Source organism: Haplochromis burtoni, unplaced genomic scaffold (assembly GCF_018398535.1).
Source record: "Haplochromis burtoni strain Fernald_Lab_line unplaced genomic scaffold, NCSU_Asbu1 Contig_5, whole genome shotgun sequence".
Lineage (NCBI taxonomy): Eukaryota > Metazoa > Chordata > Actinopteri > Cichliformes > Cichlidae > Haplochromis > Haplochromis burtoni.
In genome coordinates this window covers 3,496,509-3,522,895 of record NW_024582366.1, presented here as the reverse complement: position 1 = coordinate 3,522,895, position 26,387 = coordinate 3,496,509, and the positions used below count along the sequence as shown (strand labels likewise).

At 41.9% G+C, this 26,387-nt stretch overlaps 1 protein-coding gene across 2 annotated transcripts in view; it reads right to left on the bottom strand.

The window, feature by feature from the left end:
* tsc22d2 (TSC22 domain family 2) overlaps positions 1–21,897 on the bottom strand; it is a 33,609-nt gene extending 11,712 nt beyond the window's left edge. Inside the window, exons 1-2 of one of the 2 annotated variants that reach the window (XM_042222627.1) lie at positions 19,591–21,897; positions 2,632–4,487 (exon numbers count right to left, since the gene is read on the bottom strand). In XM_042222627.1, coding sequence (XP_042078561.1) covers positions 4,262–4,487; positions 19,591–21,137 — 1,773 coding nt within the window. In that variant the 5' untranslated portion in view covers positions 21,138–21,897 and the 3' untranslated portion in view covers positions 2,632–4,261. Of the gene's footprint in view, positions 1–2,631; positions 4,488–19,590 lie in introns of those variants that run through there. The other variant, XM_005920954.3, reaches the window with a different exon arrangement.
* Between the last annotated feature and the right edge of the window lie 4,490 nt (positions 21,898–26,387).

Genomic DNA, 26,387 nt, shown 5'->3' with positions numbered 1-26,387 from the left:
GGCAGCCTCGCCTCTGTCAGTGTGCCCCAGGGCAGCTGTGGCTACAACTGTAGCTGCCTCCACCAGTGTGTGAATGTGAGAGTGACTGAATAGTGGAATTGTAAAGGGCCCCGAAAAGCAATCCATTATTATTATTATTATTATTATTATTATTATTATTATTATTATTATTATTATTATTATTATTATTATTATTATTATATCACACACAATGTCTGATTGGTTGCTAAGCCCTCCACCACTTACTGTCACTTGGCAGAGGTTTAAAGTCACAAGCATTGATAAACTACTCCAAAAATCCACCAACCCTTGATGATATATGCAATTTTAGTCAATATCCCCAAGAATGACATTTTGAAACAAGAATCATTTAAAGCTCAATAATTCTAAACTCTACTTCTTAAGTCATTCTGTCACATATATATATCACAGGATAAATGTTAATATATGGCATTATTAAGTCATATTTATTTTCTTGCTTCTTCCCAAGACTCCCCAGAATTTTCTGCACGTCACTTCATGACATAACAAGTCAACCGCATGTTTAAGGACTTAAACGATAAATACACCTCAACTTCAAAGTTTGTTTGCCGGTATCTGTTGGCAGCTTCCATGAGAGCACATGGGAACAGAAACTGTTTATGGTAAATGCAAACCACGGATTCCCAAGTCAAAACAAGTGCCATTCATTTGTCTGCGTTATTGACAGGTACCTATGCAACGAAACAAATAGCTTATAAAAAAATAAATCATTAAGCACAGAAAATGAAGCCTAAACTCTAAATAAAGCAAGATTGTCAAATGCATTATACATACTAGAAAACACCAGGCTCGTGGCACTTTTTCAAATTCTTCATCCCGTATTTAGCCCCGAGTGAAACGGATAAGTTAGCATCACATTAACAGGGAGGCGATGAAATGAACGTAATAGACATCCTGAAATCCAAGGATTGTTTTTTAAAAACATAGATGTTAATAATCGCTGTGTGTGTGACAGTGTTCGTGCAAAGTAAGCATACAGATACAGTGGGGCAAAAAAGTATTTAGTCAGCCACCGATTGTGCAAGTTCCCCCACTTAAAATGATGACAGAGGTCAGTAATTTGCACCAGAGGTACACTTCAACTGTGAGAGACAGAATGTGAAAGAAACATCCATGAATCCACATGGTAGGATTTGTAAGGAATTTATTTGTAAATCAGGGTGGAAAATAAGTATTTGGTCACCTCAAACAAGGAAAATCTCTGGCTCTCACAGACCTGTAACGTCTTCTGTAAGAAGCTTTTCTGTCCCCCACTCGTTACCTGTATGAATGGCACCTGTTTGAACTCATCATCTGTATAAAAGACACCTGTCCACAGCCTCAAACAGTCAGACTCCAAACTCCGCCATGGCCAAGACCAAAGAGCTTTCGAAGGACACCAGGAAAAGTATTGTAGACCTGCACCAGACTGGGAAGAGTGAATCTACAATAGGCAAGCAGCTTGGTGTGAAAAAATCAACTGTGGGAGCAATCATCAGAAAATGGAAGACATACAAGACCACTGATAATCTCCCTCGATCTGGGGCTCCACGCAAGATCTCATCCCGTGGGGTCAAAATGATCATGAGAACGGTGAGCAAAGATCCCAGAACCACACGGGGGGACCTGGTGAATGACCTGCAGAGAGCTGGGACCAAAGTAACAAAGGTCACCATCAGTAACACACTACAACGGCAGGGAATCAAATCCCGCAGTGCCAGACGTGTTCCGCTGCTGAAGCCAGTGCATGTCCAGGCCCGTCTGAAGTTTGCCAGAGAGCACATGGATGATACAGCAGAGGATTGGGAGAATGTCATGTGGTCAGATGAAACCAAAGTAGAACTTTTTGGTATAAACTCAACTCGTCGTGTTTGGAGGAAGAAGAATACTGAGTTGCATCCCAAGAACACCATACCTACTGTGAAGCATGGGGGTGGAAACATCATGCTATGGGGCTGTTTTTCTGCCAAGGGGACAGGACGACTGATCCGTGTTAAGGACAGAATGAATCGGGCCATGTATCGTGAGATTTTGAGCCAAAACCTCCTTCCATCAGTGAGAACTTTGAAGATGAAACGAGGCTGGGTCTTCCAACATGACAATGATCCAAAACACACTGCCCGGGCAACAAAGGAGTGGCTCCGTAAGAAGCATTTGAAAGTCCTGGAGTGGCCTAGCCAGTCTCCAGACCTCAACCCCATAGAAAATCTGTGGCGGGAGTTGAAAGTCCGTGTTGCTCGGCGACAGCCCCAAAACATCACTGCTCTCGAGAAGATCTGCATGGAGGAATGGGCCAAAATACCAGCTACTGTGTGTGCAAACCTGGTAAAGACCTATAGTAAACGTTTGACCTCTGTTATTGCCAACAAAGGTTATGTTACAAAGTATTGAGTTGTATTTTTGTTATTGACCAAATACTTATTTTCCACCCTGATTTACCAATAAATTCTTTACAAATCCTACCATGTGGATTCATGGATTTTTTTTTCACATTCTGTCTCTCACAGTTGAAGTGTACCTCTGGTGCAAATTACTGACCTCTGTCATCATTTTAGGTGGGGGAACTTGCACAATCGGTGGCTGACTAAATACTTTTTTGCCCCACTGTATATACGTACAATATGATGATTACAGCATTTGTTGATCGATTTATTTCATTAGCAACTCAAAGCAAATCCATAGTTATGCGATTTCATAAAATTCAGCTTGGGAGTTTTACTGTAATCTCTGAGAAAGAGCACATACCTGTGCTTCAGCTCTTGTCTTGGTGGTGGAACAATGGGAATAATGAAGAAAAAATAAATGAATTAAATTATCACCGGTAGTATGCAAGTAAAAGCATTTAGAGGACTTAAAAAACATTTAATAAAAGAATAAAATAAATGGATCTGGCCACACGCAAGAAATGTATACACAAATATCTAACATAACTTTTAAGATATTAAAATAATTTAATGTTACAATTTTTTTGTTTGAGTCAATCTGGACAGCTACCTTTGTGTAGCCGTTTTTGAATGAAAGATATCGCCTCTTCTTTTATTAGACCTGTCAAAGTAATTTTTGACTACTGTCATCTTTGTAGTCTATGAAAGGTAACGAGAAAAATCGAGCTCTCCCTGAAGAGACATTTGTTGGAGCTGGAACAGGGGATTTAATACTCTTTTTAATTTAAAAACTAAAAAATAGTTCTCAAATTTACACATAATCCCATCCATTATGGGTTAATATAAATCATCTGAAAGCCAAGGCATGTTAGTAACAAGCACAATGCCACAGCTCTGACATGGACTCTTTTTTTTTTAAGGATGAGCTTTTAAAAGTTGAGAATTAAGCTTAAGCTTAAAAACACTTTTAAAAATCACCAACTTCTCATCTGATCATACCAATGACAGGCTTACAAAAACATTGGTCATGTTATTACATTTGGATCTGCAATACTCAGTACTAAACCTCTTCAGCACTTAGCTCCACACATCGCAGGGACAAGGGAAACCTGAGCCCCAGATCCTCGTGACTGGCAGACCACAGATACGCTGAGTGTCACAGAGATGTGAAACGCTGCCAGATCAGCTCTAGTGCTTCTTCCACTGCCATGCTTTCTGCGTGCTGTACACGCTCACACCTGCAGAAATGTCCAGTTTGACCAGCCGTTTAAGTAATGAGTCCCAAAGTGATGTTTCTTTATTTCAATAAAGGAGAAAAGTCTAGACTTCTTTAATAATCTGGTAATCATTCGATACATTCAGTCTTTTCCTCTCAACAATAAAATCTGTACGACACATAAGGAGCCAATTATTCTTTGGTTTAATTCTGGCTGAAAAATTGCTGTTTAAATAATATAAGTATATATGGAAATAGATCCATAGATACATCTATCAGAAAAGGAAATAAAATCTTATCCAGAACAGGTCATCGTTTTCTACAATAAATTTAAAGTACAGCTGTAGTCACTTGTAAACTATATAAATCAGGGGTGGGGAACTCCAGGCCTCAAGGGGCGGTGTCCTGCAGGTTTTAGATCTCACCCTGGGTCAACACACCAGAATAAAATGATTAGTTAATTACCAGGCCTCTGGAGAAAGTCAAGCCATTTAAATCAGCTGTGTTGGATCAAGGACACATCTAGAACCAGCAGGACACCGGCCCTTGAGGCCTGGTGTTCCTCCACCCCTGACATAACAATCATCCTCCAATTGTTTCTGGAAATTTGTGACAGATGCTCACACTGAAATTAGTAAAATCAATTAATTACTTCAGGACTCCATAAATAGATTACAGGCTGCTGAAGATGGACATTTTCCTTTAGGGTGCACAAGGTGAAAGCGTTACAGGGTCCGGTTAAGCCAGCCAGCCAAGTCAAGGCCACACACAAGTTAAAACACCCGAGCTCATACCTATCGTTGATGGGCTTTGACCCACGTAATCGGCTAGGCCGGAAAGCCTGGTAGAAAGCAGTGGACGGGTTCCTGCATTTTAATTAGGAAGGGAAAAAAGAAAGTAGAAGCATGAGTGAAAAAACAGAAATGTGCATAGTCAGGAAGTAGAGCAAGAACTTGAACCACAATGAGGTAAAACTGAGGAGAGAAACATTTTGTCAGTCATCCGAGTGACTTCTTCAGTCTCAGCTGACTGCAGTTTCCAAACAGTAAATTTGCATAATGACCTATACTAGAACCACTGATTAACAAAGGGCTGTGAGATCAGTTTCATGATCATTAATTTGCAAATTGCCATGACCATTGATTACCACGAGTGCAATTCACAGAGAGTTGGGGAATGGCTGCAATCACATGATTGTAAGATGGTGAGAGATTAGGTTCCCTCCTCGATTCAGAGATGGTCTTTCCCTTTTTGGGTTTGAGCAGTGAGTCAAGGAGGCTAAAGGTAAGTCTGCAGGGTACTGAGGTGGAAAACAAGAATCATGTCATTTGTATGAACAGCCAACTTAAAGCTTTGACATGTCCACTCCAAACTTTGTGGCTCATTTCCCCAGACATGGATTAAGCATAGTCTTAGACTGAAACTTGTTTCCATCGGAGATCATTGAATGTTTTTGTAGTTGAGGACTTGCTTTAATCCATGTCTGAGAAACTGTCTTACTATAATCAGCACTATTTCTAAAAAAAAAATAAATAAATAAAAATATCCTGGACAGACGAGACTACAAATTGGGAGAAAAATAATTATTATAAGGTTCGTGCTGGTTAATATGCCACGTCTGCATCTTCAATATAAAACTTTCTATGGAGCCTCCTCCTACAGTGTCTGCAGGGGTGGTCGACCAAAATCACAAACTACGCAGGTTAAATATATACAACACCCTGGAGGACCTAAAAACAAAATCCGGCGTGGCTTAGGAATTCAGTTCCAAAACTAGAAGAGTGGGGTTAACCATCCACTACTGTATACTGTACTAGTGACTGTCGAACCTGATCTACCACTGAGTTTTCATATGCGAACCCTTGATAGATTTATATGTGCCACTCCCAGCCAACAGCAGCTCAGTAAACCCAAGTTTTCTGCATCTCTGCTTCGGTATTTAGACACTGTCAGTTTATAGAGCTCCCAAACAACAGACTTCATGACAGCAGCTGTCACATCAACTCTGACAGAGCCAAAATACCTGGTTTTATTGGGATGGGGAAAATTTTGCATGCAAAATGAGGTCATTGTATGAAAGAAGAGGGCCGCCAGGTATGAAGAGAAGATGAGTGAAGGGGAGTCATTCAAAAATCAAGGAAGTAGAGAAAGAGGGGAAAAATAAGGGGGGGGGGGAAAGCAGTTATAAGGAAATATGGAACCACCGTGTCACCACACACCTCTCAGCATTACCCTGAGCAAAAGGTTGGTTTTTCATACCACACATTATATTACAGTGCACAGGACTATAGAGACTTTGTTTGCCTTTGCATTCACTCTGTTTTAGATCTCATTTCAAGGAAATAAACAGACTTTGTTTTCTTTTAAAGTGGGCAGAAGGCTAGCAAGCTCCTTTAGGTCCTCTCTCAATAAAGCAGGTCTACTTTAGACTACTTGGCACTCGCCTTTGTGGGAGGAAGAGCAAGTAAAAGTGAAAGAAAATGTACACCAGTTACAAGGCTCCGCACTGTCAGCAACTGGTAAGAGATGGTGTGTGAACATTGCACTTCTGTTCCCCCCTAAAAAAGGAACAATAGTAAAGAAGCGCAGGTGAGGTAGATATGGTAGTCAGGAGCCTCACCCACAGGGAGAAGGTAATCCAGCTCAGAGATGAGACACCAAAGCAACAGGTTGTCATAATTTAAGTTTGTGACAGTTTAAAAGGAGCCTTTATCACAAAATAGAGGAAGCACCAAGCCTGAACACCACCAATGGCAACATGTGTATATACTGGTATATGAATCCACTCTGTCAAACATTTTATTTGTTTCTCTGGGATTTCTCCCTGATGCCGAAAACTAAAATAACAATTATTGTTCTCCTCCTTTTATTAAACTCAATTTAATTTCACATTTCAGGTTTAGTTAGATGTTGTGACAGCCACGTTACACCCTTGACTGACGCCTCACAGTGAAGCAGAGCATATTAAGAGCTTAAGAAACTGAAATATTGTAATTATTGGATAAGAATATAAAGCTGTCCATTTTTAAATTTGCCACAGTGCCTCCAGTAAAGTGTAAAATGTTTTTTTTTATTGTTTTACAAAAAGAATTTGCCATTTTATTTATTAGACATGCACGTTTAGGTAGGGGTGGGCCGTATAAATGGTATATGGTAGAAACGATATGAATTTGGCCAGCGGTAGAGGTTTTGACTATACCAGGATAGCGCATAATGATGGTGTCATCAAGCTGCACCGGTTTTGGTCAAAAGCATTGCAGAGACTGCAAAAGGAGAAGTTTTGGACCCAGATTACTCCGCGAGGCTCCTGACTACGGCAGCCGTAATGCTCCAACAATCCAACCAGGATTCATACATAAGGCACACCAGATTATAAGGTTCACTCTCAATTTTTGAGAAAATTAAAGGATTTCAAGTGTGCCGTATTAGTGTGGAAAATACGTTATACAGAAGAAAAAATATATATTGCGATATATATCGTTACCGCACATGCTTCAAATTTTACCGCATTATGGATTTTAGGCTTTATTGCCCAGCCCTAGTTGGAGGCATCGAATCATTACCTAGTTTTATATTTGTTGTTTCCTCTTAGTTTTGGTCTGCCGTTGTCGCCATCATGAATGGTTCAGTTTTCTTTCAGTCAGTTGTGCACCTCAATTTTTGCAGCCCGCTGACTGATACGGAGTATGGTGTTGGTTCGGGGCAGAGGTGACATCACAGTTTGCGTGTGTGACAATCAAAAAACAACCAAAGTGGTGATGCAGTCCACTGTTAACATCACAGCACTGCTGCAGAAGAAATGAAGACTGCTTGCAGCTTCATTCTCTTAACCTTAAAGAATCTTCTTGTGCTTGAAGTCACAGTCACACATGCAGAATGGATACATGTTGCTGTTGCTGAGCTGCATTTGACAAGTAAACTTTAAGTTAATGTGAGGAACTGAAGCCGTTATTAGTCATGTAAATGACCAAGGTAACAGTGAATCGTTCTGGTGTATCAAAAAAGAGTTCTCTATGAATAAGTCACTTTCGGCTTTACGAAACATAGTTCACAATTCAATTTTTCTTTTGGCAATTTGCAGAATAATCAAAAATTAATGACGTTTTTGTACTTGACATCAGCGGTCCCAACCCCCGGGCCTCGGACCGGTACGTGAGTCGTTTGGTACCGGGCCGCGAGAGTTGAGGCTCAGGTGTGAAATGTATAGTTTTCAGGAGTTTTATCGGTTTTCAGCATTATTTTGTTATCGTTTTTATCGTTAACTTGGTTTTCCTGGGTCTTTTCACTTGTATTATGAATAAATCTTCTTTTTTTTGGTACCGGTACTAGTTTTATTTTGTTGTATTTATCCGCGACACCTTAAAGGCCGGTCCGTGAAAATCTTGTTGGGCATAAACCGGTCCGTGGTGCAAAAAAGGTTGGGGACCGCCGCTTTACTTCACCTGCTGCCACTTGCATTGCTGCTGAAGGTGAATATTAAAGAGCACTGAAAACAGCTTCTTGCCCATTTGACCTTCAGCTGCTGGGGACTTTGGTTAGAAAACGTGAAAAGACTCTTGCGCAGCCTTAAGGCATCAATTTGGAAGTCACTTATCACAAGTGCACATGACTACACTTGATCTTATTCTGACTCTCTGTCAGAGTTACAGTTTACTCATTGTTCCTGCATTAGCTGTTGTGAAAAGCCATAGAGTGCCTCCAGCTCGAGCAACTGCTTGCGTGACTCCTCTAAGAGTATCACAGGCCCTGAGATTTAAGGAGAGGTAATTTATGATCCATGCTGTCAAAGTACAGGTTGTCCTGGATTTATTTACCTGACTCAAAACAGTGAACAAAAATGACAAACTTAATCAGGTCACAGAAACACCAACTGACTGCTGCCAGTCGGGAAAAAACAAAAAAACAAAAAAAACATACACTTCACCTTTCCTTATTAACTTGTACATTTTACATAAACCTAGGCAAGCAGAAAAGAAAGAATGATGTATCCATTTTATAATACAATAAAAATGTAATTACTTTAGGTTTTTCTCACAACTTTTTGGAGCAGATACACCTTATGTCCCATTGTACACTCAGGTACACTGAACAAAAGCACCATCAACTGTCTACTGCAATAAAGAAAATAGAAAATACTCTACAAAAAGATTACCAAAAAAAAAAAAAAGATGCCTCCTGTTGGCTGTGCAGTCTGACATAAAGTCGCCATACTGTCACATCTGAGAGACTGTTCCCTGGTCTCATGATGTATGCTTGACGAGGGATTTAACAGCCGGTGCTTTTGTCAATAAAGGAGGGTCGCTGTCACAGCCATTTATCACATGTGGAAAAAAGGACCTGCCAAATCAAACACGCAAGAACCATTTGGAGCCGTAACCACCATTTATGACTTTAGATACTTTGGTAATGATAACATTCTGAGAACAGTTTACATTACGTGTTCTGTTAACTTCAGTGACATAATCTCTGGTGTGACAGGAAAACATGAATGCCTCGTAATTTTTTATTTTAATAATGCATTTTTTTCTTAAATAACTTTAAAAAAATAAATACAAATTTAGGGACAAAACCAGACTCTATAAACCCAACTTGGGATTGCAACCCGGTTTTGAAATGCTACTTATTTTTCTTTGAGCCCACCTCTGGAGCGCCATCTCCCCATTTATGGTCACCAAAAACTACATTTGTGTGGGTGTGACCTGATGGTGGGCCAAATATACTGGAAAGTGGACGGCGGACCGAGCAGTTGCATGAATTTTTCCTCGTAACACGGTGAGCGCAAACGGCTCATCGGCCAACGGGGATGTAACCCTTTTCATGGGGTCGAGCCCGCGTCCGTAGCCGACAAAATCCCAGCAGTGACGGCACGACCCCGCCCACTCTCTTATGGGAGGCTACAGAAAGCAGGAAATAAAAGAGAGGTTTGTTGGGGCATCTGTGGCTCAACTTAGAAAAACCTCAATGAACAACATCACAGTTCAGGTTTTAGCAATGTTAAAACAGGCAGCAGAACACTTCAGCAAAGCAAACGTGTAAAAGTCAGAGAAAACCTAGTGAAAATATGTCACGCTGATATGAGCATTCTCGTAAGCACTGGGTGTTAATTTCTGCTCGAGTTACACATAATTGTTACCATGAGCACCGATGAGTCAGTCTAATTCACAATCTGCGGTGGCTTATTCAGTTGGGTGGCAACCGATAGCTTCAGCCTGGAGCTACAAAGCCACCATTTCTGCTCAATTTCACTTTGCTGCGTTCGTGTTCACTGACTTGGCCGGTTAAATAAAGTGTAGAATCGGTTCCTGAAGCATGACACTGGCCTACTGAACTCTGCCACACTGGCCGTCAGCTCTGTTTCTGTCTCGACTCGTCAGCTGTTCTGTACCAACAGTGGCCTGTCACTCACACGTAACTCTGAGGTCAAGCAGGAAAGCAGGGCGACTCAGGGAGCACCGTTATCTGACAAGTGCTCCCTGAGTTTAGTTTAGTGACTATAAAAGCTGGGTTGGGAGCAGTTGACTCCCTTTATTGTTTCCGAAAATAAATAAAATAACTCACACGTAGCAACTTCCAATGCAAGTGCAGCTGCTCTGATTTAAGGCCTGTTCTTCAAGACCCTCCCAGCTGTCTGTGCATTCATACCCTCATGCAGATGAAGCAGTAGCAGATTCCTGTGACAAATCACAGCCAACTCCTTTAAAATACCACACACTGGGTGTGTCTCGTGGGCATTTCACTTACTGCCCTGAGGTAAACTCAACCTGATATAGATCTTTATCTCCTACAGGGAGGGTACAATGCAAAGGTTCATTTTACTTCTTTGCAATGATGTCAAATATAGTGCAAAGTTATCATGTTTGTTAGTGAAAAGTCAGTTACATTAAAATGCACTTTTGCAATTCACAATGCCTGGAAAGCTGGATGAAAAAAAAAAAAAAAGACTTAATTGTTGCAGACTGCACTGCAACACAGAGAGCTTTCAGATCACCCCTGCCACTGTGCCAATGCTCATTATAAGCTACTTTTTCAGACTGCATAGAGCAGGATCTATCAAACAACTACCCTTCAGTGCTTCTCGTGGTCTCTCGCAGCAACTAGTTCAGCGATAAAATCCCAACGCACTACCCTTCTTGGCCTTAACTGCTGCCTTGCTTCATGTGGTACACGCCACTGACAACACGGGAAGTGGTAGCTGAATATTTTCCATTGTTTGGTACTGAGTTTTTTTGGCTAACCTCGCTCTGAGCTAGAGCAAAGGGGGTGGCAAAGTGATGAATTGGATGAGTGGTGCACAGAAAACAACAGTGCTTTTTTAAGGATGATTAGCCCTTAAGTGCAGAAACTATAAATATGGATTCTTGAAGCGCAGCGCTGTGTCAGCTGTGTTCATGTTTCACAGCTCTGCAGCAGCTGATAAGAATGTGGGTGAAATATTTTAACATGTTAAACATAGAGGCTGACTCAGACGTAAAGTAGAAAGGCACGACGGTGTGAAAGCTCAGAAGGAACCAGTCATCCCATCTCACCACGGTGATGTCCGAGAGGTCAACCTGTCTCACACTGATTAATGTTTTTCAAAACAAGAACGAACAACAACAAAGTATTAGTGCTCACAATTAAAGAGTATAAAGGGGGGGGGGGGGGGGGACAACATGGGCGTGATTAGTGCTTCTACAAATTTCTGCATTTTCCCCCTGAAGAAATCAAGTCTGATTCATAAGGGGATGACACAACAGGTTCAACAAAGCGTTATGAAAAGAATAAATATTTCATTGAGCTACACCCGCAGATACTTGAAGATAATTAGAGGAAGTTATTTGTTAGAAGCTGGGATATAAATCTGCAAAGGCTCCCTAAGTGAAGACAACAAGTTTAGGCACTTATGACAAATCCATCCTGATGCAGCGATAAGCCAAGGTGCCATCTGTTCAGATGTTGGTTTGAATGAGTGACTGTATGGTTATCAGACTACCCAGCCACAATGACTCACGTCCGTTTCCTTGCAGAAGTCTGCTCATTGTAAAACATCAGAGAAGGTGTTTCGGTGTTGGGGGCAAATTTAAACTGCAGCATAGTGCAGACAAGAGGAGACAATCGAGACAAACTCAACTTCAGAAAAGGAAAAGGGGGAAGACGGCAGAGGAAGCAGGCCACTGAATATGAAAGTGTACATCAAAGTATGAAAGGAAACGGAAGTTCTTACAGAATTTGCACGTTTCTCAGTTGATGACAGAAATGGATGCAAGATTCATCTTGCAAAAGAAATATGATCTCGGCTGACCTTTCGAGCAGGTTGTGCTCGTCTTCCTTACTTGTAGAGAACTTGTGACTAAATCATTCAAAACTGACTGCAGTGCTGCACCCACATAACCAGATTAAACTGTGTTTTTGAGGGGGAAAAATGCAAAAAAATAAAGGAAGCCACTGTAACGCGTTTTATTTTCTTTGCCAAAATTGTCCAGGTCAAATGAGGTGCAGATTTTAAACTGATTTGTCTAACTGCATAGCTACACACTCGAGATACCTCAATGGGAAGAAGACGAACTTAAGGAGAGGGGGAAAAAACTGGCAGTGATTGGTTACTGAAAAGGACAATCACAGAGGCAGCCAAACATGAGCACCGTCCTAAAACTGAACTTCACTCTTTCAGTCAGTCCCACGCTGCCATACTGCAACATACACAGAGGAGGACCAGAAAACAGTGAAGAGTCACAGGCACCAGTGAGCCAGACTAAACCCACTGAAAGCAGGAGAGAGCTCTGAGAGGATGGATGACTCAAATGCAGCTGCCTGCCATGCTTTCCACACATCCTCATTACTCACTATGTAGACATCTTGGGCTCTGCGGGGCGCGAGGCTCTAAAACCTCGTTGTTCAGCCATTGCTTCTCTCTCTAAGAAGACTGAATGGCTCGACACACAGCTCCGCATTTTCTAAAGCAACTGGTTGTTGCTGAGCAGAAGACTTTTATATCCCACAGACTTGCAGCCGACTGGCTTCTATTTGTGAACAGCTCTGATCTGCGGTCAGCCTTGAAAGCCTTGAACCACAAAAAGACATTATCCCAGAACTGCTGAATCACCTCTCCACTGCATTAACCCCAAATTATTTGAATGTTCTCGTTCTTCCTGCCCTTCCCCATTACAAGCTCCTTCTCCTTCTGCCCTCTTTTGATTTCTCATTTCTCATTTTAAGCATTTTTTTTTTAGAATTAATCAAAAGGAGAATAAGAAAGTGAAACTTGGTTGTGTGACCAGTTCTGTCCAGTTGCCCTAAAATCGTAGCATCTGACACTTGCAAAGAAACAGTCCACGAATAAACTTTGACAAGCTTTTCTCTCTTTCACTTCCTCTATTTTGTATCAGAATATCTTACTTTACCGTAACCCAACAGATGGAGATAACAAAGTCGGACATAAGTAAGGTGACTTCTGAGGAAGAAGACTCTGAAGCGCCACAGTCGTCAAAAAGAGTACCGTTTTAAACATGCAAAAGTGCCCTAATGGTCACCGAGTTGCATGCAATTTTGGTCTGAACCGGCCAGTGAAAGTGGAAAAAGGATTTTCTTGGCCCTTAGCCTAAACTCACTTCCTAAAACTGAAAGCACTAGCAGTCGCAAAGAGAAAAAACAAAACTACATTTAGACTTTAAATAAAGTAACCTCAAGAAAACAAACCATGATACAGTTTCCTGGTAATCACAGATACCGCTGGTAAGCATTTTATCATCTGCTACATAACAATTGTACACGTGACAAGCTTTTCACTGACGGAGTTTGATCGGCACATCAAATGCTGTTGCCCTAATAAGTTGACTGGTGAAAAGTCCACATGGTATCCACCTGCACCGATGTGCAAATAGCACGTGTAATATCAGGTAAATTCACAGCCAGCAACAGGTCAGCCAACCTTCTGCACGCATTACTAAGCAGAGATGCAACGATCCAGCATTTTCCAATCCAATCGAATACCGTGGGTGTGGGCATCTACAGCTACCAATCCGATACCAGTTTTAAATTAATAAGCTGTAATCCTAACTGTGAGGATTGTGTGAATTAAATGAAAATTGTTTTAAAATGAACAGGCGCTATTAATCGAATTTATTTACTTTTCCTTCTCATGGGCTTTTTGCATGGGGAGCTGCCAAACAGCTGGAGTAAAGTGTCATATAATCGAATTGGGGAGAATTCGTTATGCTACTAAAAACTTCCCAACAACTGTTAAACCAAATATAATATATAAACCAAATAACAAGCGTCGATAGAAAGCATCGCTGTGGTGAAGTCTTTCTGATCATGTCGATTCACTTTCAGGGTTTGTAGCTAAGAAAACACTTTTGCAAACACACAAACAGAATGTGTGAGTGTTGCAGCTGTGAAATATCTCCAACCTGCAGCCACATCGCTAAGCTTAGTTTTGCTGCTAGCAGCTAAGCTATCGCACAACCAACACACAACACTACAGGACTGAATGGATCAAACCATGGATCAGTTCATTGTTGCCAACATTCAATCCAGCTTTTTTGCTTTTTCAGTATCAGGCTGCACCAGTGTACGTCTTCCACATGTAGTTTTTCCTTCGCTTGTGGGTTTGCTTCTTCTTACAGCATGATAAGGATAGATTTTAAAACGTGTAGCCATATGCTGTCCCTCACTGCCTCTGTACATCCGCTGTCAACAGTTTCCAAATAAAAAACAAATAACACTGCGTTTTCAGAATTTAGGTATCGATTGGTACAGCAGAAGTATTGCTTCTGGTGACATCGCTAACATGGACTGGAACATTACACATCAGTCACATGTAGGAAGTACAAACTGGCAACGAGGACCTGTCAACAGCTAGTTCCTACGCTGGAAGGCCACCCTTTGAAAAGAGCTGAAGCATAACTATCATACTGTAACCACTCAGTCGAACCTGTTTTATACTCAGATTTGAAAAAACACCATCGGTTTACAGACATTGTCCTCATTCCTGGAACGTACTCTGGTTGATTTAATTGCTTTGCTTCCAGCACAAACTGAGTTAGCTACAGTGGCCCGCCAGGCTCTTGGCTGTTTACTTGCCTTGGCAGACCCGTCCTATTTGGAAGTGATCTCCTGACCACATCTTGCTGTGATAACAGGGTGGGTCCTGCTATGCTAATTTTTTCCGCCACTTTACCTCACACCACTGACCTCTGGGAGTCTTTATTTATAAAAATAAAATAAAATAAAAAAACCTAAGAAAAAAATCTTAAAATCAATTTACTGTGCCATCACATGAAGAGGGCCATTTTTGGCCAAGTTAGTGAAACCAGTAATCAGCACTGTAAGGGTAGTTTGAGGAGGCACGATTAAAAGCCAGATTTGGTCGGTTATTAAGCATGTAAAAAATGCTGGTGATTGCTCAACCCCTAAACTTCCAGCACAAATTTAAAGCAGAGGGAAGCCCAAGTATGACCTGAGGCTTCTGATGAAAGAACAGCACTGTTATTTAATTAAACCAGAAAAGACAGTTATGGCAAACAAAAAAACTGCATCAGCAGTTTAGAAACAGACAGAGTGTGTTACCAGCTCCGTTTCAAGAGACAGAGCCGGCACGCTAGACGGAGACAGACAGGAGGGCAGGCTGAGCGGTCTCGCCCAAAAACAGAGCTGTTGCAGACCCGCTTGCTCAGTCTCCAGCCCGGGGCATCCCACAATCACAGCCATTCAGCAGTCCTGGAATATGTCCCCTGGAAGTTCAGGCAGGTCAGCTATCTGTGGAAAATAGCTGCTGCCTTGTCTCCAGGCACTATAGAAACTAAACCAACCAACACACACACACACACACACACACCATCCCAAACCTGCCTGTTCATCCCACACTGTTCTCAATCTTTTCCAACTACAAGTCAAAGGGGGTAAGGCACTACAACACATGCACATTCAGACTATCAAAACTGAAAGTAGACATGCTTTCTTAAGGAAAAATATTACCAAAAGTTACCAATATATTATAGGCATGGAAGAGAGAAGCTGTGGAAAAGGTGGCTTAAGTATTCTTCTTTAGATGAGATCCAAAACAACTCATTTGTGACAAAATAGTCAGCTGAGAACCATTACAGGGTAACCGTTGAGCTACTCGCTAAGCTCTTACTCAGCTTTAAGTCAATCCACTGTTAACACATTCTTGCTGGCAGCTGCTTTAAAGAATGCCATCTGCATTAAATGTTGCCCCCCTTCCAGTAAAATGACTCTCCACTAACTGAGTATCACTCTTCCCCTAAAATGCTGCAGGAGTGTAACTCCTCTGGAGGCAGATCAATCACAGTTTCCCCTAAAACTGAACTCACTGTGCGTCTGACCTTTCACAAAGCTTTGTGTGACATTCAATGTGAATGAGGAGAAATTCACAGCGTAATATTTGAGTTTCCGCAACTTTACGGTGCTGACATTAGTGGACTGTCAGGGAAGTTGAGAAAGTCTGGCAGCTGTCTTGCCCTCTTTTGGTTGGCATATGTAGATCAGCTTGCTTTGCAGATAAGAGCAGCAGTCTTTTAATCTGGCGGAAACCTAAAGTTTATAAACCAAAGCGTGTGATTATATGGTAGCTGTTTCAAACATGCAGAATGACCGGAAATTTCCCTTCACTTGGGTTACTGCCGTTCATATTCTTCGCATACAACTCAGTGTGGAGCTCTCAAATATGAAGGTGCTTATATGCACAAAGGTGAGGAAAGGTAAACAAGCCATTTCCACATGTAAACCTCTGACAACGTCATGACAATCAGTTTACGGCACTGCCCTCTTTGTCACCATATGATGGCAGATTCTGCAGATCGGATGGGTCCTCACTACAGAAACGCTCTTTCATGTTGTTGGTGAGAGTAGGTGTCTGAGCAAAACGTGTCAGACACATGACACTGCTTCTCTTCCCTTTAAAAAAACCCAAAAAAAAACATGGACTTTGTACTGTGGGTCTGTTGAGGTAAAGACTGATTCGGACGTGCGCTTTCTCACCACCAATCTGCTTCTGTAAAGGTCTCAAAGCCATATAATCTACATGATCACCACCCATACAAGATAATCACTTGCAACAATATACAGAAGCTGTAATTAATCTTTCATTTTCACCATTTTGGAAGCTTCATCTCAGCCAAACCTACACTTTAGCACAGAAAATGAGTCAAAACAGTATTTCAAAAAGACAAACAGAAAACAAACAGGACCTGCCTGAACTTCCTCAAGAAAAATGGCAACGGTATCGGGCAGGGAAAGGTGGACGCTGTGCGGGAGCAGCTGAGAAAAGTCAGATGTAAGGAAAAAGGCTCTAGTAAGAAGTGGAGGGCATGGGGCAAAGTACCGGGATATAAATAAACCAGGAGTAGTATTTTTTAGTAATAACACGTGAAAACAGAAGGCATTTTTAAAGCATAATCACATGACCTACAGGTACATAATCAATCTGATTTATGTTCAGTTCCTGAAAATGAAACAACAAAATGGCAAACAGTCTCAGAATTAGCTGCAGACTGCGTTTTATCCTGTTGCATAATTAAGCCTCCACTGCTGGGCCGCTTGAAACAATGTCATCAATTACACATTATTAATTAACATTCCTAACTGAGGCGTTACAACAGGGGGGTGGTCTCTCCTGGGAGAGTTGAGAGCCAACTGCTCCAACTGATGGAAATCGATTTGTCCCGGGGCAGCTTCATCACTTTATTTGGCGAAGACCGCCGAGCATAGACACTAACCATTCCAAGCTGGAGGAAAATCATTGTCATCTCACAACTCCACCCCCACAATGCTTTGTTCCACTTTTTGTGATGCACTCTAATTCAAAACAGAACAATGAAACTTGGAACAGATTCCTCAGCGAGACAGCGGTCGTTCACCCAACGGGAAGAGAACAAGCTGGGTGTGTTTCATTAAAAACTTTTCCTTTTTTACAATCCCTTTCTATCTGAGACTTACAAGAGTTATGAGTTACAAGTTAACATGACACTTTAAGAGATGATGTGCATAAAAATGATGCCACCGGCAGCCCAACTCATTTTTCCCCACAACCTCTCCTCACAAAGGTTTTGAGGTCTGTGAAAACTGAGCACGTGAAACAGATAAAATTTTATATTTGTTTCATAAATAGCAACATGCACTTGCAGCCACGAGCAGCAACAAAGGAGGAAAAGTGAAAAACTGAAATACTGACATATGAACTTTAACCAAAAGGTCAACATCTACTCTGTATGCTTGTAACAGGGCACAGCATCTCTTACAGTTTCAGGTCAGATCTTGGGGCAGGAAAAAAAAAAAAGCTTTTAAACAACATTTCTAAGCATCAGAAAGAGTCACCCCGTGTAGCCGAATGAGCTCAACTAGTTTTTCATCAGTTGAATATGCCCCATGTCATGTGCAGGACCGAGAATCTTTGAACTGGAATTTTAACTAAACCTATTGAGCCTGGGTTTAGAGGGGCGGCATTTGATATTAGATCAATGTAACACTATCCATGTTGCTGTAATGCTAATTGTGATGGACCTATGTCAGCACACAGTACTGCTACAATGTTACAGAGCAGAGCGAGTGCACACAAAGACAATATATCAGAATATCATGAGTCAACACTGAATGAAGTTGATGTTTCAACATTGACGACTCAGAACAGACCTTAAAGTAGACAGAGCAGAAGGTAGCCATCGTTCAGCTGATTTGGTCAGCTGTGTCATTGCTGACACACAAACAGCTTACGTGCCTACTATCATTTCCACGGGTGTTTGTGATGTAGGTGTGTGTCTCCCGTCTGTCCACACCACCTTCTTCACACGTCCTGTCCTGTTGCCACAATCTACACAATCACTGATGTCACCTTCGTTCACTCAGTCTCACGCACGTGCACAGCAAGAAATCGGCACTTTATGATGACGCACACTGCGATCCGCTCATTATATTAAGCCTTGTTTAATGCTGCTAAGACAAAAAATCTCAAGCAAATATGACTTGCTTCATCAGTATCTGGACTAAAGGCAATAAAAATCAGGACTCTTCCCCTCAAACACACACCCTACTGCTCTAACTATGTCATGCACAATAAGCACACTAATAAACAGAGACCAACACAAATACAGGACAGAGTATGCGTGAGTATGCGCGTGTGTGTGTGTGTGTGTGTGTGTGTGTGTGTGTGTGTGTGTGTGTGTGTGTGTGTGTGTGTGTACGCCGTCCAGGTTATTCTTGGCTCAAACATCACCTCTCCAGCAGTACTGTCTGCATCGAAAAGAGCAGCAACATTTCAGCTCAAGGTCTGCAAAGGCCATTCAACAGACCCTAAAGTAGACCACGTGTACATTAGAAGCCCACTGTGTAGGCAAGTGAGGCGTCTGCATTAACAAGGTTGGGAAGACTGGGAAAACTGCTCATGGTGAGTATGCTAAACATCTCTCGACAGAAAGGAGAATTTTTTTTTAATTTTTTTTTTTAAAGCCACATTTGGGGAGGTGGCTGCATAACAGCTACTGTCTGTGTTGCAACTTATTCGAGAGCCCGTTATCGTCGACTCAAAAGCAGAAACACATTCTGTGGCTGAACAGGAGTTTAAGGGATGGTGAAAAGACAACTAACTATTCAGTATGGACTTGATCCAGTGTGAGTGCCCCATTACTGACAAAGACAGAAATTAGCTCCCATCTACGCCCGTTTTTATTTGCCCTCTACTCCTCGAATCCAAACTTCCTCAAAAACATAACTCAGAAAAAAAAAATTAAATACTGCTTTGTGTTTGTACTACTGAATACTTAAGTCACAGCATGCTTTATTTGGGCAGTGATGAAGAAAGAGGTGTTCTACACAGTGTTGAGTATGACCACACTGCTCCAGAATGAAACAACAATGCTTAGTGTGAGGGCACACTTCCAGATACAAAGTCGCTAGCTGTAGAAGTCTATTAGTGCTAGATTTTAAGTACAAATAAATAAATGAAAATTTCTTGTAGGCATTTGTTTACTCTCTTACCTGTCCCCGTCCATATCCATGGTAATATGGATGCCAAAGAGGCTGCTGACAGCAGGAGAGGGTGGGTTGGGGCCCTCGCTGAGAGGATTCACACCATCTTTTTCTGGCACCACACCGGCAGTGTGCTGAGGTAGGGCATCAGTATTCGGTCCGCTATCATCTGGCTGGTTACTGAAGACGGGGGGAAGGCCTACTGTGGCTCCTCCGTGAGCTCCCTGGAGCTGGATATGTCCTCCTGGGTGTCCGGGACTTGGCACACCCAGAGAAGTGTTGGTTATACTGGGCACTGTGGAAGGCACATTATGGCCACCGCTGTGAGAGGTAGTGGTGGTGGAAGGTGCAGGAGCAATGCCTAACCCTCCTGAAGGCTGAGTCTGACCAGCGGCCTGACAGGGGGCTACCATAGATGGTGCGCCACCAGCTTGCAGCGTAAGGCCCTGGGCTGAAGCTGCTTCTCCACCTGGCACCACTGATCCAGGACCAGTAGGGGTCATTACAGGTGGGGACACTTGTCTAGTTGGGGGTCCTACAGCAATGGAAGTCACAGGAAGGTTCTGAGCGCTCGAGCCAAAGTGGGGCTGATGAGTTGAGTAAGGAAACTGCTGGGCCTGTGGGGCAGCAGGCATGGAAGTATTCTGCTGCATTGTAGATTGGTGCACACCATTGAAGCTGTTAGAGGGGAAGGTCTGAGCAGCTACAGGCAACATATTAACCTGAGCCTGATATGGTTGCTGTGATGATGAAGTTGTGTACCCCGCAGGTTGGAAGGCACTTGCTCCGCTTCCTATCTGAGAAGCCAAGCTGTAGCCTTGCTGCCAAGACTCTGAAGGGTGTGGGTGGGCGGGGTTCCCAACAGAGGCAGAGTAGCCGCTCTCCGTGGTGGTGTCCAAAGTCTGACAACTGCTAGTGAAGACAGAATTACCAGTGGCCCCTAATCCACTGTCCCGGTCTAAACTGTGGTCATGAGTCAAAGTGGACTTTATACTGTCACTCCGATTAATATTTGAATCTGAATCTCTCTCATAGTACTCAGTACATGTCCACCTGCCCCGTCTGAAGGGCTCTCCAGTACCATGGTCAAGTTTGATAACTCTGAAACGGGAAGTAAAGTTGGTGCTCACGGGAGCTGTCTGAGCAGCAGTGCTAGATACAGTGGAACCAGGGACCGCACTGGTGGCTGAGCCTGAAACAAAGGGCTGAGCTGTAGCTGACATGCCCACACTTCCTCCAACACTATGTGGGGTAGCACGCCCAGAGACCATACTGATATTATGAGAGAGCCCCCCGTTGACAGGCCCCGTGTTAGGCAGCTGGCCCTCCTGAGACTCCCCGGCATTGCTTAAGGTTTCCTCGGATGAACTCCTGTCACACACCCCCAGTTCACCCCGAGAGCCGTCAAATATTTCCGACGACACATCCTCCGTCCGGGATTCGTCCGGATCGTCCAAGCTCTCGGCGTCGTCAGGGATGGTGTTCGCCGCCACCTGCGCCTGCGTTACACTCGTGATCTGGAAACAACTTTTCTTCTTCGCCTGCATTTTCGACATGTTGACTAACTGCGTCAAGTTCTGTCAGCTCCCAGATGAAACCAAGAGCTGCGCTTACTGCTCTTGCTAAGTGTTCACAGATAAAGGATTTGACACAGGCATGTACCGTCACAGTACATTTCCATACCGTTCCTCTTTCTTCTCCCTCCTGTCCGAGGAAAAAAAACGTGTCACAACCGAGGCCAGACCACGACAGTAGTCCCGCAACGTTTCCGCGGTGTCCGGTCGCAGCAGACGGGCCGAAGCTCTTCTCCTCCTCCCGGCCTCTTTCTCCCTCTCACACACTGTCCCTCACACACATACACACACGGTCGGCCTTCCTTGTGTCCCGGCAGCGGAGTTGTAAACAGGCCCTTGTCAAAGTTCTTGCTGAGCAGCTGCCACCGGTACTTTAGTCTGAGGCGGGCCCGGTGTCTCAGACCACTCTCCTCTCTCAGCTATATATGTACTTCTAAGCAGTTAGCCAAGTTATCTGATGTTAGCTACTTTTCCCTACCTCGGCACCAGCATGTGCGACATCATGATGTAAACAACTCCTCGGCTTGTCAAAAAATAATATATAATCCAGCAGTGTGGGAAGAAAACGTCCCAAAGTCGGCGAAGTTTGCCTCTCGCCGTGGGGACAGCTCACTTTTGGCAGCAGCTACTAGCAACTAGCTGACAGATAACCACTTTACTACAGCGGCTGTGAGCTAACGGGCAGCTAACTCCTGCCCGCCGCTCTCCTTACGCGACAAGATGGCAAGCCGAAGTGCATCCTGGGTATGGAGGTCAAACTACTTTTCGGATATCTTAAAAGTAAATTTCACAAATTAAAGGCACATTTTTAAATATAACAAATCTTTCAATTTAAACCTGCCAAAAATAAAAAAAAACTATAGTTTATTTTACGTTAAAACCTTTTACATTAAAAACGACTCCGTTCATTGCCGTCGTCAGTTCCGGTTGACGTCACACACGCAGTGGAAGCGGAACGATTCCGCCAGTGTTTCGTTACTAGATTGAGCTGTTTTGAGTTTTTTTGTGTTTTCAAACTGATTTTAAATCCACCTTTTGTGTATTGCCATGTATTACAGCGTTTCATATTCGACAGCGCCCCCATAAATCGTCTTAATTAAAAAAAGCAACAGTTTATTTTTAGCTGTACGGCTTTAAACTGACCTCTTTTACAAGAATCGGTTTCTATACGGGAATAATGCGTGACACATGTACTTTTGATCCATACCTAATATTTTATAGAGTCGTGGCAGTGAGTCATGACGGGTAATTGTTTATGGATTAATCATTTAATTAATCTTAGAGCGCCTATCATAATCATTCAAAGCTTGCTTAAGTAACTCAGCTTAGTGCTGTGTATTAATATCTGTGACTAAAAGTTACTACAACTTAAAAGTGAAAAAACAGATCATACGCATGAGAAGATCTCACATTAGGCTGTTGCTGCTGGAAAACGTTGACATGAAGCTTTTATCACACAGTCCCAATTCTAAAGAAAGTAAGGGTGCTATGTAAAATGTAAATAGAAACTCAATGTAATCATTTTCTAATCTCAAAAACCATATAATGTAATATTTAATATAACTATTTCATAGAAAATATGAGCGAATTGTGAATTCGAGGGGAGCAAAACATCTCAAAAAATTTTGGATGGTGCAACAGAAAGCTGGAAAAGAAAGTGATATTTGAGAGACACAACTGGAGGAACATGATGCGGGTTAGGGTATCTGGCAACATAATATAAAAAGAGCAACTTACAGATGCAGACTTCACAAATCTGCAAACATCCTCCTCCACAAATTTGGACACAATTTCAGAATCACTGTGAACACTGTGTTTGTTATGCTATCCACAAACGAGGTTAAAGCTCTATCATGCAAAAAAGAAGGAAAACTGTTGAATCAAAATTTTAAATTCATTTTAGTAAACATGGACGTTCCATCCTCCTGACTAAAGAGAAGAGGGACCATCAAGCTCATTATTTTATCATTAGTCCTTTAAAAAGCCTGTGTCTCTGATGGTATAGGAGTGCGTTAGTGCCTACGGCATTGACAACTCGCACACCTGGAAAGGCCCCATCAATCCTGAAAGGCTTATACAGGTTCTACAGCAACATATGCTCCGATCCAAGTCCATCAGCTGGTCTCCTTGGGCTTATGGACTGCCGTTAAAAGGTGATAACGGTGATAAACATGGCCCTGTCAAACCTTTTTGACACGTATTGCTGCCATCAAATTCAAAATGACCTTATTGTTTCCTTAAAGTTTTGGAAGTTTCAACATTGGATGTGTCTTTTTCATTGGATTTATGAGAATTGAAAATCACTGTATTCTGTTTTACATTTTACACACTGTCCTAATTTTGGGGGGATTGTGGTTGTAATTTTTTTAAAATAATAATTTACCACCATTAATGTCTAGCTGATAATTACCAGGTGCACTCAGTCTTAAAGTTTTATCCCTCACTGAAATCTGTGAGCTCACACATCCTAACAGAAAATACGGGTCCAGATCAGTTGTGTCATTTGTCAAAACAATTAATTCCAATACATCACAGTTGTTGGAAGACTGCCAATTGTCATTCCCAGTTGTGTCCACGAGACAGGAAATGATTCACTTGGCTCATGGGCAGGTTGACCAGAGGTCAAATTATATGACAGAGTGTTTGTGAGAAACAAATAATTAGTGTTGTAGTTTTTTTGTCTGTGTGTGTTTTGTTTTTTGTTTTTTTGTTGGGGGGTGGGGCTGGGGGGGTTGAGGGGGGTTGCAATAGTCAACATGTGGAAGAATGTGCACATGGCCAAGCAGCCTGACAGGGACCAGGAAACCGGTGATCCCTGTTTCAATCCAGCGGTTCAGTGTGGACAATGGAGGACTATAAATACCTCGGAGTACATATAGACAATAAACTGGGCTATGTTAAAAACACCTCTGCACTTGGGGCGGCTGAGGTCTTTCAACATTTGTCGGTCAATGCTGTCAGAGTCTATTGTGGCCAGTGCCATCCTCTATGCTGCTGCATGCTGGGGCAGCAGGTTGAGGGTCTCGGATGCCAACAGACTCAATAAACTGATCCTCGAGGCCAGTAATGTTTGGGGATGGAGCTGGACTCCCTTAAGGTGGTGTTGTAGAGGCGGATGTTGTCCAAGATAAGGGCAATACCTTATAATACCTGCTAGACAATACCTCCCACCCACTCCACGACATGCTGGCCAGTCACAGGAGCGCGTTCAGTGAGAGACTGAGATTACCCAAATGCACCACTGAACAACACAGGAAATCATTCCTGCCTGTGTCTCTCTCTCCATATAATTCCTTCATCTTGTCGTACAGTACACAAGTACAATAGTTACACCCTTTTGCACATCCTCTATAGTGAAAATAATAAATAACAAGTTTTATAGTTTAGAGTGAAATGTCAATCATATCATATATTTAATTGCTGTAATATTGTGGATATTTATAATTACATTCATTTAAATATATTATATAATTTAACTTTGCAATAAATTGTATTATTTAATTTAGTTCAGACTGTTGCTGTTCTTATTGTCTTGGAGTTTCCTTAAGGATTAATAAGGTATTTTTCTTCTGATTCTTGCACACAGGATGAAGCGGCTTTTGCACAATTTCAAACTAATCATAACTAACTATTCGTTTTCATACAATATCTGCAAAAATGGTGCTCACTCTGTGCCCCAGGGCAGCTGTGGCTACAACTGTAGCTGCTTCCACCAGTGTGTGAATGTGAGAGTGAATGAATAGTAGAATTGTAAAGCGCTTTGAGGGCCCCGAAAAGTGCTATATAAATGCAATCCATTATTATTATTATTATTATTATTATTATTTTATTATTATTATTATTATTATTATTTTATTATTATTATTATTATTGTTATTGTTGTTGTTATTATTATTATTATTATTATTATTATTATTATTGTTGTTGTTATTATTATTATTATTATTATTATTATTATTATTGTTATTATTATTATTATTATTATTATTATCATTATTATTATTAGTAGTAGTAGTAGTAGTAGTAGTAGTATTATAAATATGTTCACACAGTATTCGTTTTTTGTTAATTCAGTGCACACAGGGTTAAGCTGTTTGTCTTTTGAGTTAGAGATAATTCTGTAAATTGTATATGTGAGTATATCTGTGGGAAACTTGTTTCACAAGCTTTCAACTGCTTAATTTGGACTATAATTCAAACAAATGTAAAATGAAACAAAATCCACATTTATATCTTTTTATTTGTTGAAACTGCCCACACGATGAAGCCTTTTAATCCTGGTACAAACTCAGACTGTCTGGGTTATCATCCGGCATGACCGGACACGAAGGGCTGCTGTCAGTGCTTTCCAAACATGGCCTTTGTGTCATTCCCATTAGTTTGTCATTCTTGCTGTGTAATTTGCATTATTATCTCAGATTATCATTTTGTTTCTCTAAGTTTGTTAAAATAACACCCGTTGCCTACTGGTGGTGGTCAGAGGGCCCGGTGGCGCCAGTGTCCGGCAGCCTCGCCTCTGTCAGTGCGCCCCAGGGTGGCTGTGGCTACAATGTAGCCGCCATCACCAGTGTGTGAATGTGTGTGTGAATGGGTGGATGACTGAATGTGTAAAGCGCTTTGGGGTCCTTAGGGACTAGAAAATAAACAAATACAGGCCATCTACAATTTTAAAAAAACATATTCTTAAAAAGTAGCTTTTGTTATAGTAACGTAAAGGCCCATAAACTGGAGGGCATTAACACATGTGGCCTTGAGCGCTCACTCCTCTGGGGACAGAAATATTTTCATTATGGACAGAAGTAAAACCTGTTTAAAAATAGAAGGGGAGGAGGAGCGGGAGGGTGGAGCCCGGTTGTGACACATCTCATATCTGAGTAATGTGTTTGCTGGCCAGGTGATTTCACAATGCAAACTTGAATTCATGCGGCCACAGTGACTCAGACAGCATGAGTGGCTCTATTGCAACTCACAAGATACGAATCCCAAGATGTGAATCACACAGATTTAATGATATGGGCTCATAAAACCTTTGGCAAAATGGGGGGCGTGTAGTCTTGTGTATTATCTCAGAGTGTACATATTGTATATGCATGTGTTCATATATCGCTTGCACTTTGGATTAGATGGCAAACTGCTCTTTATTGTTTGAGTTGTATACTTTTTCAGTGACATTAAACTAAGTCTAATCTGGTCTAGTTTTCAACACCATAACCTATTTTTCCAGATTTCATC